The sequence below is a fragment of the Ambystoma mexicanum genome, chromosome 6q (genome assembly GCF_040938575.1).
Source record: "Ambystoma mexicanum isolate Mex_15411 chromosome 6q, UKY_AmexF1_1, whole genome shotgun sequence".
Classification (NCBI taxonomy): domain Eukaryota; kingdom Metazoa; phylum Chordata; class Amphibia; order Caudata; family Ambystomatidae; genus Ambystoma; species Ambystoma mexicanum.
In genome coordinates, this window is record NC_090937.1 from 261,633,473 (window position 1) to 261,648,659 (window position 15,187).

The following is a 15,187-nucleotide window of genomic DNA, read 5'->3' on the forward strand; positions in this document are numbered from 1 at the left end:
AGGGGAATATCCAAAAGTGAATAAGTGCCACATCAAGCATGTCAATCAAGTCCACAATGCAACCCCCTGCAAGCCTTCCCGACTGATCTCGGGTATTACTAAAAGCCTGCGTCGCCCCCAGTCCGTTGCTGGCGGATGTGGCAGAAAAACATCCGGAAAGTCCACTTCGGGGTAATCCCGTGGCACTAAAAGTGGCTGCCCTGGAACCATTTATTCGTGCCACAATTCAGCGACCTGAACGACGCTATAACCTGGCGGGGCCCAGTGACCACTCTATTATCCGTTTTTGGAAATATAACCAGGGCGGCATTAGGTGGTCACGTGCCGCAAAATCAAGAGCACTGACTACTGCATGAACGGACAAGTCCGCGGTGCAAGTCTGCGGTGTTGTCCACACCTGTGACCCGGGGCTGCGCCCGTCACTCACGTACAGAGACTGCGGCCGGCCGTGCGCACTAAACCCCACTCGGGTCTGCGTGCTGACGCTTTGGTTTTGAAGTGGATTTTGGAAATCACATTTCAATTATAGTTTGTGAGCATGCTAGGCAGTGGATTTAAATGAGCATACTAGGGAGTGGATTTGAATGAGCATACTAGGGAGTGGATTTGATTGAGCATCAGTGGTATAACTTTGCTGAAAATGTTGGGGGGGGGATTGACATCTGAAGAAAAGGGGCCCCAGCCAAATAAATAGGGAGAAAATGGTGTGCCATGAAAGTTGGGGGGGGGGCAAACACTCCTGTCCCCCCTTAAAATTACGCCCATGATGAACATGCTAGAAAGTGGATTTGAATGAGCGTGCTTGGAAGTGGACTGGAATGAGCATGCTAGGAAGTGGATTTGAATGAGCGTGCTTGGAAGTGGACTGGAATGAGCGTGCTAGGGAGTGGATTAGAATGAGCGTGCTAGGGAGTGGATTTGAATGAGCATGCTAGGAAGTGGATTTGAATGAGCGTGCTAGGGAGTGGATTAGAATGAGCGTGCTAGGAAGTGTATTTGAATGAGCGTGCTAGAAAGTGGATTTGAATGAGCGTGTTAGGAAGTGGATTTGAATGAGCATGTTAGGAAGTGGATTTGAATGAGCATGTTAGGAAGTGGATTTGAATGAGCGTGCTTGGAAGTGGACTGGAATGAGCATGTTAGGAAGTGGATTTGAATGAGCGTGCTTGGAAGTGGACTGGAATGAGCATGTTAGGAAGTGGATTTGAATGAGCGTGCTTGGAAGTGGACTGGAATGAGCATGTTAGGAAGTGGATTTGAATGAGCATGTTAGGAAGTGGATTTGAATGAGCGTGCTAGGGAGTGGATTAGAATGAGCGTGCTAGGAAGTGTATTTGAATGAGTGTGCTAGAAAGTGGATTTGAATGAGCGTGTTAGGAAGTGGATTTGAATGAGCATGTTAGGAAGTGGATTTGAATGAGCGTGCTTGGAAGTGGACTGGAATGAGCATGTTAGGAAGTGGATTTGAATGAGCGTGCTTGGAAGTGGACTGGAATGAGCATGTTAGGAAGTGGATTTGAATGAGCGTGCTTGGAAGTGGACTGGAATGAGCATGTTAGGAAGTGGATTTGAATGAGCGTGCTTGGAAGTGGACTGGAATGAGCATGCTAGGAAGTGGATTTGAATGAGCGTGCTAGGGAGTGGATTAGAATGAGTGTGCTAGGAAGTGGATTTGAATGAGCATGCTAGGGAGTTGATTTGAATGAGCGTGCTAGGAAGTGGATTTAAATGAGCGTGCTAGGAAGTGGATTTCAATGAGCATGCTAGGGAGTGGATTTGAATGAGCGTGCTAGGAAGTGGATTTGAATGAGCGTGCTGGGAAGTGGATTTTAATTGGAACGTAACTGGCACAATGCATAACAGTTTTCCGAGGGCTGTAACTACCGTCTCTTTATAACAGGGTAAAATGTCCTTTCGGGGACACTTTGGGGCGGATTCATGGAATTTCTTGCACGATTCAAAGTGACTTTGCACTGCTGAAAAGTGACATTGCACTTCTGACACAAACAATGATTCATGGAACTGCGCAAAGTGTATTTTTGCCATGCAAAGTCATTTTTGAAGTACAAAATTATGTTGCACTGCAAAAATAAACTTTGCGCAGTTCCATGAATCATGGTTTGTGTCGGAAGTGCAAAGTTACTTTTCAGCAGTGCAAAGTCACTTTGAATCGTGCAAAAAATTCCATGAATTTTGTTTTAGCCAAAAGTTGTGACAGCTGCGCGCTTAAATGAAGAAAGCACAAACAACAATTCTAATTGTGACTAATTGCTGTTCGGTGCAGCAACTGTGAAAACTGAGGTAACCCCATTGCGCATCCAATAAGAATACGGCCCGATTCACAGAGCATTTTCCTATGAGACTGTGCCATCATAAAATGCTTCTGTGAATTTATATAACATTCCATGCCGGATTCCTCCTGCTTCTAAGCGCTGCACAGATAGGTTGTATTGCCACCGGGTTTAATGATACATAGTGTGTCGACCATAGAAGGGTGAAGGGCTGCGTCAGCCCTGTGAATGGAAATTGTGACAGGAGTCAAGCACTTAACTTGCTGAGCTGATTTACGGCAAGATATCTCAGTGTGTTTGTAAGAGGGTTGCCATAGAAGTTAGTCTACATGTTCTTTTTCTCAAACCAAGCAACATAATGGTCATCACATGATATATATTCAGAGAAACATCAACCACTACTGCAGAATAAAGGGGGGCTCGATTCATCGTAAGTAAAATGGCGCCTGGCTTTGCTAAGTGCGCGTTCATTTCAGGTGTGTTTACTGCACTGAACCTGGGCTATTCTCGCTAGGGGGCATTCTGTGCTGTTTCAATTCCTCGAGTGGGGGCGCTTATTATGCAGGTCGTTTTGGGCGTCGCTTTCAGGGAGAGCCTTCTTACTCTGGGGAGTTTGTTGGAACTTTCATACGTCAACCCGGAACTAAATGCGGCCCTTTTGATTCCTGGGTGGAATGCGGCCAATTTGCGCGCATATATGAGTTCGGGCGGTCATTGTGCTTGGTGACTTTCCAGTGAGAATACGACATATGTGTGAGGAAGGAGAGACTGGCGGGTTGTCGATAGAGCGACGTCGAGAGAAAGTAAGCGAGGGATGAACCGAAGCGGTGAGAAAAAAAAGGAAATGGGGGAGTGTGATGGAAAAGGAGTGATGGGACATGAGAGAGGAAGGTGGGGGGGGTGCGGTCGATCAAATGACCCCTTGGTCTCTGTCCAAACTGCCTGGCCTCGCACCACCGTAGGCAGAGCCTCCTCCTTTTAGGAGCCCGCGCAGACTCCTGCGGTCCTTTCAAAACCCACTCCCGGCACCGAGCCTCCTTTCCTTCGCAGAGAAGGCAGTTTTTTTTTCTATGTGGGTGCTCGGGGTGTGAAAGGACTGTGTGCGATACATCACACGAATCCCATTGTTAAATTATTGTTTCATTATCGCCAAGGCTCCGTAGGCACGCGTTGCATCGATTTTCAGAGCACGCGCCTCTGTGTTGCCAATAATTATAGCGGCACTCAATCCGTTATTCGATGTATCTCTCTAAAAGTGTTAAGCTGTACACACGCGCAGCACTTATAAAAATCAAGGATGCGGAGAGCGGCTGATGGGGAGCAGCGCACGGTACCACTGACGCGGCTCGGGGTCCCTGGAAGCTCGGGGTCTTTCGCTGTCGCGCCGTCGCCTGCCTGCGCAGCAATGCCCGGGGCTCACCCTCAAAGCTTTCACATGAACTAGCCTGGCTCATTAAGAAGGTCGGGGCTGTGCCACGGGGGCAGGCAGTGGGGTGTTATCTACACACCATGTTACACCTCCGCCCGCGCCTTCTCACAGGCGTCATCTTTGCCAGGCGCTTATAGCCGTATCCCCCAATATGCCTGGCAACACTGGGGTGCAATGTTCAGCACGCGCCCAGAAAGTGTCGCCGCTCCTTAGATTACAGACGTCCCCCCAACACCCTCTCGTCCCGCACTCTGGTAAGGTGCGCCCCCCCCCACCCCCCCGCCCGCAATGGACACAGCACTGTAATCGCGGCAACGTGCTTAGCTATATGGGTGGGTATATGAGTAGTCGCGCTGGATTCTTAGTGTCCAGGCGCTGTTATTACTCTCACTGTTATTATCCGCTCGTGGCAATCCGTGCACCGCAGGATCGGGGTCACCCCTCTCTGCCCCTCGCTATGGCATCGTCCTGTTCCCAAGTCCAGCCGGAGAGCGACCTCTTGATTCGACACTTATCCTATATTGACCGTATCACTGGCCAGTTATCGCACGCTTTACTGTTGAACTCATATCCCTCTCGGGGATTAAATAACAGCGGTGCCTTTATATTCAACTCCCCCCTGTACCCTCTGTGCATGCCACCTGTTTATGAAACGAGTGCACCCCTTTTAGGTTTACCTTTCAAACGAAAGCAGCTGCCGTGGCAGGGGTTTGAAGAAGCGCTGAAACTCTCAGCGCGGCCGCATGCCACTCGGTGCTGCCACACGGCACTCGGTGCTGCCACCCTGCCCTCTCTGCCAAAGAAGTGGCCCTCTGGTTGCCGAGGGCGGAGGGAGAACGGCGGTCCTTGCTTTAATAATGTCGCCCTGCGCTGATTCCACGGCCCTGGATTGTTTTCAAATGCACATGTTGGTTTCGCGGACAGCACAGCCTCTGGGGGTACAGGAGCGTGCATGCGGGTCGCCCAACGCACGTCCGATCAGTCAACACATCGCGAGCGTGCAGCCGCAGTCTGTTTGACATATTTATAGGTCATTTTCAGACAGTCAAAAGGGGAGGGGCTATTTACTTTCCACATATACTTTAGGGCCCGTGGGGAATTGGAGGAAATTCAATCAGAACACGGCGAGAAACCGCCTAAAGCCCCCTATTCCAAAACCTTAAGCAAATGAGAGTCTTATCAGATTAGGGAGCACTACAAGTGAGAGAGCCTCTCCTGCGTGGAAGCGCTGTGGGGTCTGAGGCCGAGAGAGAGAGCCCCTGCCAAATCGCCGGGATAAAGGGCGCCGTGGAAGCGCCGGATCATGCGCCGCAATGGCAATTCATTTAGCGTCTGCGCTAAAGAGTGCGCCGGCGCAAAACGGGGTATTTAGTAGCGCACGGCCGGGCGAGGTCACTCAGCGAGCCAGTCTTAGTGAATTTACTGAAATATAACGTTGTTGGTCATGGGGGCACAGGGAAAGAGGGGTTTCGGTATGAGTGGTAGTGCAGTAGGGGCTCGCAATATGTATGATCGCAATACACTGTTTGGGGCTCAGCCTTTTATCATCACTGAACGTCGCAAAATAATATAAGCCTATTGACCTTTTCACATAGAGGGCCTGATTTACAAACACGATTGACAATGGCGCAACCCATTGAAAAACGCTTTGTAAATCAGGCCCACAATCGTATTATGGTTAATATTAGGAATCACGACACGTGCGGATATTAGCGTACCCGCCATACAACTCCTGCGCCTGCACTCGCTGGAATGCTACTCCTTTCACCGTCCAGTTTAATTCGATGCATCATATTTTAAGAACATAAGAAGGGCGACCAACCTGCCGCTGAATTGCGTTGAAAGCTGTCGGTCGCATTTCGCAGGTGGCGAAACTAAACGTGAATCAGGCAACGTGTTTGTTTTGATGGCCTTTGACGTTGTGTTGCCGGTGCGCACACACGCTGAGTTGTGGAATACATGCACGGTGAAACACACCAGGAGAGTCACTGACAAGAGACGGAAAAGAGGAAGACGAAGAGACAGCTGGAAGAAAGAGACAGAAAGAGGGGCTCTCATTGAAAGCAAGGGATGCAAACAGCGACACTAGCTGGGAGAAAGAGACAGAAGGCGTATTCATGTCGCCGAGAGCACTGGAGACAGCTACCGAGGGGGAGCTAGAGAAGAGAGGGGCAGGTGAACACCTGGGAGAAAGAAAAAGAATGGCTCACCCTATCAATGAGAGCAGTAGGCCGAGAAAGAGAGGGGCAGAAGGGGAGACTCTGTCATTGAGAGCAGTTGAGGCAGTGGTTGAGAGTGTTTTGAGTGTGTGTGTGTGTGTGACAGGGCGGGGGCATGGCATTGCAAGTAGAGAAAGGAGGGACACTGACATGATGAGAGAGAAAAAGACACACAGGCTGGCCTAGACAAAGAAAGGGGGATGGGGCGGAGAAAGAGAAAAGAGAGAGAAAAAAGGGGGAGTGAGTGGAGGGGAGAGAGGGAAAGGGGGCAGAGAGAAAGAGAGAGGATAAGAGGGGGGAGAGAAAGAGGAGAGAGATGGAGCTAGAGAGAGATGGAAAGTGAGGGAGAGAGGGGGAGAGAGGGAAAAAGAGGGAGAGAGAGAGAGGATAAAGATGGAAAGAGAGAGGATAGGAGTGAGGGAAAGAGAGCGGTGAGAGAGAGAGGGAAAGACTAGGGAGAGAACGAGGAACGAGAGAGGGTGACAGAGAAAAGGGACAGAAAGGACGAGAGCGTGGAAGAGAGACGGAAAGAGAGGGGGGAACAGGGATGGAGAAAGAATGAAAGAGAGAGATGAGGGGATAGAGGGAAAGAGAGAGGGGAGAAAGCGAGGGAAAGAAAGTGGAAAGAGAAGGCAAAGAGAGAGGGGGAAGGGAGGGAAAGAGAGAGGGGAGAGGGAAATAGAGGGGAATAGAGTGAAAGAGAGGGGGGAGAGGGGAGAGAGGGAAAGAGAGCGGGGGCAGAGAGCGAAGGAGAGTGGGAGAGAGAGGGAAAGAGAGAGTGGGGGAGAGAGAGACTGGACATGCGGGCATCCACGGCGTGATTTAAACGCAGGACGGAGAAAGAGGGGCGAAGATGTTCCAGCGAAGTGGGTGGAAATAGATTGCAGAGAAAGGAAGGCAGCGAAAAATTACAACAGAAAGGATAGCTGCGAATGAGGAATGAAGAGCGAGGGGAAGTAAACGAATGAATGGAACGAGGTGTAAAAAAAGAAAAGAAAGGAGGGATAAGCCCCAATATGTATCTTGGAGTGGAAGGAAATGAGAGAGGTGATGGTCAGCGGCTGGGCGCGGGGTGAGACCGAAGCAGCGGCCATTTGAGCGAGACTTAAGGATGTCAGAGTAGAAAGGATTGGGCAGGGATGATGGCGAGAAGGTTGAGTAAGTAACGCCATGGCCCGCTTTGCGTTGGGGCCAATGTTACGGGCAGGGGCTGTGTGCACAGACACTGGCGGTTCACCGAGAACTATAATATAGGTGAACGGTGTGCAATGCCCTTCCCGAGTCTTCATTGATAATGAAATGCTACTTTGCACACGGGTGGGCTCGGGGTGTAGTGGGCGGCTCGGCCCAGAACGCAGGGTCTCTGAAAAAGAAAAGACGCCGCCGTTCCCCTCTGCAGAAACCTCCGACAACGCTTTCCACGGCTCCTCATACAGGTGCCGCCTTGTGATGGATGTGAAAGCGGTCACATTGAGCAAAGGCCACTCTTTCACGCATTTATAGTGCGTGTCTTATCTCGCTGTCAGAGTTATTCGAGCGCCATACAGTATCGCTTCTCTTAATGATAGCCAATGTCCCCACGGCCGCTTTCTACTCCTATGCCAATTCGTCTTGTCTTGCTTTGGTGCACTTTAGGTATCACATGAGTTATTGTAAACCCTGTCAAAATTGCAATATCACAGAAACAGTATTATTATTATTATTATTATATTATTATTAATAATAATAATAAAATAATATAGGGAACGGACGATCTGTATTAATAAAGCAGTGGCCCGAAAACGAATTCAGCCGTTTTCTATGCATGCCCTTTTGGTTTCATGTTAAACTAAGTGTGACATAATTAATTGTCATTTATTATTCGGGCACTGTAAAAACCCTGTCCTAAAGCAGGACCTCAATGGTGCATTTTTGAGGGCGACTTCAAAGCGCAATCGCCCGTGTCGTGCTCGCGGTTTAGGAACCGGGTTCTCACATAAATGCACTGTCTTTGTCACAGGCAGCGTCCCGCGTATACCTGTCTGCATGCCTGCTTATGTCTATTGGTGCATCCATAGCTTCTTGATATCATCTCACCGAGAAACACTATCTGATAGTAGTTCACGCTATGGTGTAAAATCAGTCTGCATTTCAAGGAGGTCCTCTTCCATTGGGGCATCCTAAACTATTCAATAATAACGGAATAAAGACGGATGCCCAGAGCGTTTCCTATTCGCCAGGCAGATAAAAGGGCGAATAGCTCCCGCACCTCCTCTGGCCATTGCCCGCACTGGACACAGTCGGTGCGGCGGCTTCCTCGCCCACTGTCCGACTCCTGCAGTCCGCCAAGCCCCGCCCTTCCGATGACGCGCTGCGGGTGCTGGGTTACCGCTGGTTTCCTTCCGCTCGCCCGCTGATTGGACGCGGCGCCACCCGCGGCCTGCCTCTGAGCGGAGGCGGGGCGGGGCGTGCCGCGTCACGCGCAGGCCGGGCCCGGCCGCCTCTCCTGCTGTCAGGGATGCGGCGGCTGTCAGTGTGCGCGCGCCGGGAAGGAGCACAGGGGCTGCTGCTGCTGCTGCTGACTGAGCGCCGTCTACCTGCCGCTCGCTCCGCCATCACACCTGAGGGCCCCGCGCGACAGGAAGGAGGAGGAGGAGGAGCACTACTCACGCTCCGGGACATGAACGAGGATTGCTAGCGCGGACCTCTGCCCTCCTGTGAGGGAGCCCGCGGGAGCACTGCCTGCGCACGCGCCGCGCCGGACGGCTGCACCCCCTGCGGCCAAGCTCCTGCACCGAACGAAGCCCGGTGACAACACAATAACCGGCGGCTCTGCGTGCGGCAGGACCCTCGCCGCCCCCGAGGCGGGCCCGGGGAGCCCCGCAGCAGCCTGGCTGCCTGTCACTGCCCAGATCCTCGTTCTGCATCCGATACTTTGGTTTTCTCTGTTTGCTTTCCTTGTCCTGTTTCGTTCTCCATTCGTGCTTGAACCCCGGCTACCTCGATGAACTTTATGAAAAGCCCGCTGCACTTGGAGCCGCACCCCCTGGCTGGGAGCAAGGGGGCTTCTTCTTCTTCCTCCTCCTCCTCCTCGCCGTCGTCCTCTCTGCATCGGCTGCACCCGCAGAGCCTGCTGAGCTCCATGGCGGCAGCCTCGTCCTCCCTGGCCAAGCAGCGGCTGGAGGTGCACACCATCTCCGACACCTCCAGCCCCGAGGCGGTGGCAGGTAAGGGCGCTATAGAAATAACCTCCCCCTTCCTAGAGCCCATCGTGTTCCCGAGTAGAGCTGAAAGCAGTGTGGCAAGAAATGGCTTAGTCTGGGGATTATTATATTTAATAATGTATCGCCCAGATGTATTATCATTAGTATTTATATACGCTTAACGCATATTTGTTCAATAAACTTGTCTCGCCCTCCGATCGACTAACATTGACAGCCTACACTGAATTGTATTATATGTACAGCGCCTAGATATCCATGGCAATGTGCGCTACTATCAATGCAAAAATGGGAACAATAAAATAAATACATATATGGTTCGGGCAAACCTACAACATATACTCCTTCGTCCGCGCAATTCTGCAATGTGTTCCCCTGCTCCTTCCTCGCCACAGGGGGCCTCCCTGGCACTCTCGGCCTGCCATGCCCCAAATGTATTTCCACTGAGTGGGGTTCACTCATCTGCTCCATTGACATCTGCTGTCATCGCATCCCAATGAGGCCTCGTTGCCTGCAAACGACGGGTCGCGGCTTCCCGAAAGCCGCCCAGCAATCCCGGCTGCAATCCTGCCCGCCTCGGCCATTGTAGAGTAGAAAGGGACGCCGCCTTCCAATCGCCCCACCGGGGATTATGCGGCTCGAGTTGCGCTCATTAAAAGGCGGATTTATCCCGAGCCAACGCGGCATTCCTGCCTGGAGATGGGTGGCCCGCGCATTCCTGCCGCCCCGGCGCAGGGGCTGGGCTGCGTCCTTGCGGGTATATTGCGAGGGGTATAGAAGACCAGCTTGATCTCGCGCCTTGAAACACTTAAGTATAGGCGCGTTATAAATGCTATATCATATATCACATCATTGCAAAGACCTCGAGCAGAATTGCACGCTGCTGGGGAAAGTCTGCAGCCAGCTAAGTTTAAGGAGGAGTTGCTTCATAGCTAATTCTATCGTGCATGGTTTGCATTCCAATGCAAGCAGCAATATGAACACACTCTCGAATGCGTTACACACCGAATAATGCATGCTTCACAGAAGAAGCTTTATTTTGCAAACAAATTATGCATATAGGATTCCTTTAAATAATCTAAAAGTGTATGATTAATTCCTCTAAATATATAACCCTCCTTTATATTTTCAAACATATGCGACAAACTACCATAGGCGAAATACCAGTGTACCACATCATGCTTTCTTATAGGATCGTGCCATTATAAGAAGCTTCTGTGAATCAGGTCCTTCATTTCTGGCAATATAGGCCCATATCGGGTTTGTTTGGTCTTGGTCTGCTAGTCCCCAGATCCATCTTGTAACATGTTGTTATTATGTAGTTCATCATATCTGTGTTCATTTATATGTTATGCGGGTTACAAGCTTATTGTGTGCACACCCTTGATATGGCATATGCGAGTAAATTATTAATTGGGTTATGCTGTTTCTCAGCGCATGCGCACAAAGGCTGTTTGAAATAATATTGACAGAACAGCAGACTGATTTTGTAATCTAATTGAGCAGCGCCTTGGAGGTAGTTTCTTCTATAGCACCTGAAGCGATGGCTGTCCCTCTCTTACGCAGTGCTTTGCTTTTCTTTCCAGAGAAGGACAAGGGGCAGCAGGGAAAGAATGACGACGCGGGGGCCGACGACCCGTCCAAGAAGAAGCGTCAGAGGCGCCAGAGGACGCACTTCACCAGCCAGCAGCTGCAGGAGCTGGAGGCCACCTTCCAGCGCAACCGCTACCCGGACATGTCCACCCGCGAGGAGATCGCCGTGTGGACTAACCTCACCGAGGCACGCGTGCGGGTAGGTGCCCCGCACACTCTTTCGCCAACCACGGCAGGTGCTCCAAACACGTGCAGCCTCTTTTCAAAGAGCTGCAAGACATACGTTATGACTGCAGTCGCAAACGTGGCTTTATTTGCAAATAAAGGTTTTAGGTTAGAGGTGTGAATATCCGGAATCTGTGTGCACATTTCAGGACAGCTCGTGAAAGATGCATTACGAATGACCCCCCCTTCGTGGCACGTTGCTTTGCAGTGTCCCAGGCGGCTGCAGCGCCGCCGTGTACACACACCGGCTTACACGCAATTACTGCACCACCCTAAACCCCCCTCCGTTCTCTGCCAGAATCTTTGCTTGGAAAATAAACAGGCATGTTCATAGTTGTGAGGGGACGATGGGCCTTGATAAAAAAAATAAAAAATAACCCAGGTAAAAAATAAAAATAACAAAAAAAAAGTGAAGTGAAGCGAAGGCCCAGACGCAGCGCAGGCCCTATTCACTGTGTTCCCGGATAAATGCAATCACGTGACCCTAAAACAACAAGACCGCGAGACTTGCCCTGGGCTTAAAAAATGTCTCCGATTTATGGTTTGTAAATATTAGCGTTGATAACAGGCAGTCAGTTGGAGTTTTATAGCCCCCGCCGCTCCTTTCTAGTCGTATAAGGGACGGGTCGCCGAGCAGGAAAAAAATAAAGCGACTTGTCTACATGTACAATTAAAAATATAAATATTTTTATTTAAAAAACCTTAGCAACGAAATCCGAATTATCTATCCTTCTTTCTAAATCAACAACAATTAAATCGGTGCAGCATGTTCTGCGTGCTTACTGAATATTTGCCAACGAAAGCACACAGTAGTAAATGGTTTATTGTTTAGACGTCGGTAGGACAATTCCCCTGTTATTTAAAGTGCATTCAATAATATTTATTTTTTTCATCTTGGGCGCTCTCACTGCGAGATCTTTCCCCTTCCTGGCGTCGAGCAAATGTTAGGGGAAAAGCTCAGAGCGGAGTTAACACTATCCAAAAAATAAGTCAACCATTTCTCTCGCGAGAGAACACGTCCTCGAACAAGACAATGAAAGGGACCTGGAGGTTTTTGCCTAATGGGCTAATTATAGGACCACTGGCGGCTTCGGGTCACTACATTGTGTGAAGCTAAGTGGGTCATGATGGCTCCGCTGTGTGTGTTTTCGCACAGCAGGGTGCTGCAAGAGGCTAATGGCGGCGCTGGAAGAAAGGCGATGTGTTATGGAAAGCATCGTCAGAGGGGCTCCAATACACAAACATAGCCCTGCAGGAGGGGGTGGGGGGAGTCGCCACAGCAGACGTCGGGATGTGGATTGGGATCCGGGGCTGATAGGCACAAGCCCGCGCCTTTGTCTGCAGGCAAAGCCCTTTCGCGATAATCATTTGCGAAGACACTACTTGTTGGTTTAGAAACCCCCACACGGGTGGGTGGAGACGGGCGCCCTTTAAATCGCCTATTGCATATTGTGCAAACTGGGGAGTTTCCACGGCGAAGAGGGGGTACTGGGGCAGCATGCGGGCTTGTATCGTTAAAGCGCTCTATTTTCTAGTCCGAGCTGCTTGGAAATCACATTGTTAGCCCGTAAAGCATGGCATGGCATGGCGACTTGCTTCTGCCAACAGCGAAGGGGGTGAACCTGCGTTAGATGTTTGGGTTGCTGTCATTGATGTAAAGTCATCGCCCTCATAACGTGAAGAGTAGGGACGAGCGGGCGTTAACTCATACCCCCCAAAAGTGATATTTTAATGACATTTGAGTCCAAGGAACACTTTTAAGTGGGACACACGGCCGTGCCTCTCCGTATCCGCCAGTCGCCTGTAGTAAAGAGCAGCCCTTCTAATAACACCTCTGCATGGCGAGCCCGCCGCTCTCCTTGGATAGAGACTGGAAGCCCGCCAGGGAACTCTGCTGTGGGACAGACAGGCGGTAAAGCGCAAACGCGAGCTATAGGGCCTGGCCACCCAGATCAGGCAGAGCTCTGCCCGGTGTGCACGTCTGCTGTGTCAAACACACCACGGTGTCCACGTATATATCATTTAAATAAATATATATGGGCCCAGTGACTCTACCCTGCTGAAAAGTGACTTTGCGCTGCGACACCCTAATTCATGGAACTACAGCAAATGCATGTTGTACTGCAAAAATGACTATGCACTAACTTTGCATGGCAAAAATATACTTTGCAAATCAGGCCCATGTATGTGTATGTGGTATTGTCAGCGTTTTAAGTGTGTTTCTAAGCTGTTTGTGCCTTCTGGACTCCCGCCCGCTTGTGTCTGTATATGTGGGGGCTGGGGGGTGCCACAGGTTAAGGCTGCGGTGTGGTGCCTGGGCGCGTCTCCAGTGAAGATGCGTGTGTCACACTCGGCTGGTGTGTCTACTCTCCCCAAGCTGCCTGCCTGCCAGTTAATGTCTCTTCTCTCCCCTTTCCAAGGTTTGGTTCAAGAACCGCAGGGCCAAGTGGAGGAAGCGGGAGCGGAACCAGCAGGCGGAGCTGTGCAAGAACGGCTTCGGCCCCCAGTTCAACGGCCTGATGCAGCCCTACGACGACATGTACCCGGGCTACTCGTACAACAACTGGGCGGCGAAGGGCCTGACCTCGGCCTCGCTCTCTTCCAAGAGCTTCCCCTTCTTCAACTCCATGAACGTCAGCCCCCTCTCGTCGCAGGCCATGTTCTCGCCGCCCAGCTCCATCTCGTCGATGAGCATGGCCTCGGGCATGGTGCCCGGCTCCGGGGTGCCCGGCTCCGGCCTCAACTCGCTCAATAACCTCAACAACCTGAGCAGCCCGTCGCTGAACTCGGCCGTGCCCAGCCCGGCCTGCCCCTACGCGCCCCCCACGCCACCCTACGTGTACAGGGACACGTGCAACTCCAGCCTGGCCAGCCTGAGACTGAAGGCCAAGCAGCACTCCAGCTTCGGGTACGGAGGGGTACAGAGCCCGGCCTCCAACCTGAGCGCCTGCCAGTACGCCGTGGACAGACCCGTGTGAGGGGGAGCACCGGAGGCGCCCTACCATCCCCCACACTCGAGAAACTGAGACCCCCCCTCATCAAAGAACCCGAGAGAGAGAAAAAAACAAAATACAAAAACAGGAGAGGGGGGGGAACCAACCACTGAAATCAAGGGGGTCCTTTCAGGTCACAGAGGAGCTTCTGCAAACTTTCAAAGTGTATGCCAACTTCCAAAACTCGCTACCACCTTTTAAGTCCCGGCCAGCTTTCAAATGTTCCTACAACTTTGAAAGCTTTTGCCAACTTTCTGCCAAGTTTCAACTACAGACACACACAAAAAAAGTATTCCCAACAGGTACAAGGACGTGTTTGACTGGATATAACATTTTCGTCGTTACTATAAGCTTGTTTTTTTTTTAAAGTTTTAACGTTGTTGACATTAAAAGGAAAAAATAAGGATATGTATATATATGTATATATATGGGGGAAAATGTCGAATTAATTTTATAAGAAGCCGTCGGTAGTAGTGTTACAGCAGTGTTTTCAAAGGGTTAAGCTTTAAAACTTAAAGCATGTCTCACACACAGAAGCAAGCGGGTGTACATACTAAAATGCAACACTGTACGTTTCTAACATATTAATAATATTATTAAAAGCAACATCGTGTGAATATCCGTTTTAGAAGTAGTACCTTTGGTGGATGCAATGATGTTCCAGACAAAAAAGCCCGTGTAAAACATGCCCTGTTTAGAACTTTTCCGTATGCATTTTACCGTTTCCCTTTTCAGCAAACATGGAAAATGTGTTTTATTTCATGGGAGTAAAGCATTCTGCATACACGCTGGCCTTGCTTCCTTTGTGTGTCCAGATATGCACACACACACACACACACACACACCACCACGCGTCTTGTGATCTGCTGCATCGTGTGAACATGTTTTCTTTGTTAAATTGAATGGGGGTTCCATGAATCAAAGCAACTCGTTTCAGGCACGCCGTCTGTAAACCCACCAGGCACGGTTTGCCCACCGTGTGTCCCGGAAAAGTATGCTTGACCCTAAAAAAGGGCACTCCCTTTCGTGCCTTTGTCTGCCTCCTTGCTGGGGCTCTTGGTAGAGGCTAGGGCTGTAAAATGGCTCCTGCCCTGTGTAACCCGCCACGCGTGGGCCGACAAAGAAGTGCTCGAAATAATATGCTCACCTACCGACAAAACATGACCTCAACTTGTATGCCACTGAAACTATAACACAGCAAAATCACCTCATCGCAGAAGTGGCAGCTCCTGGGCGT

At 50.5% G+C, this 15,187-nt stretch overlaps 1 protein-coding gene across 3 annotated transcripts in view; it reads left to right on the forward strand.

Moving 5' to 3' along the window:
* The window catches only part of PITX2 (paired like homeodomain 2), a 99,207-nt gene extending 84,471 nt beyond the window's left edge, over positions 1–14,736 (forward strand). The window contains exons 1-3 of one of the 3 annotated variants that reach the window (XM_069630728.1): positions 3,045–3,118; positions 10,726–10,931; positions 13,378–14,736. In XM_069630728.1, the coding sequence (XP_069486829.1) occupies positions 3,106–3,118; positions 10,726–10,931; positions 13,378–13,935 (777 nt within the window). In that variant the 5' untranslated portion in view covers positions 3,045–3,105 and the 3' untranslated portion in view covers positions 13,936–14,736. Of the gene's footprint in view, positions 1–3,044; positions 3,119–8,432; positions 9,146–10,725; positions 10,932–13,377 lie in introns of those variants that run through there. The other 2 variants (XM_069630726.1, XM_069630727.1) reach the window with 2 other exon arrangements.
* Positions 14,737–15,187: the final 451 nt, after the last annotated feature.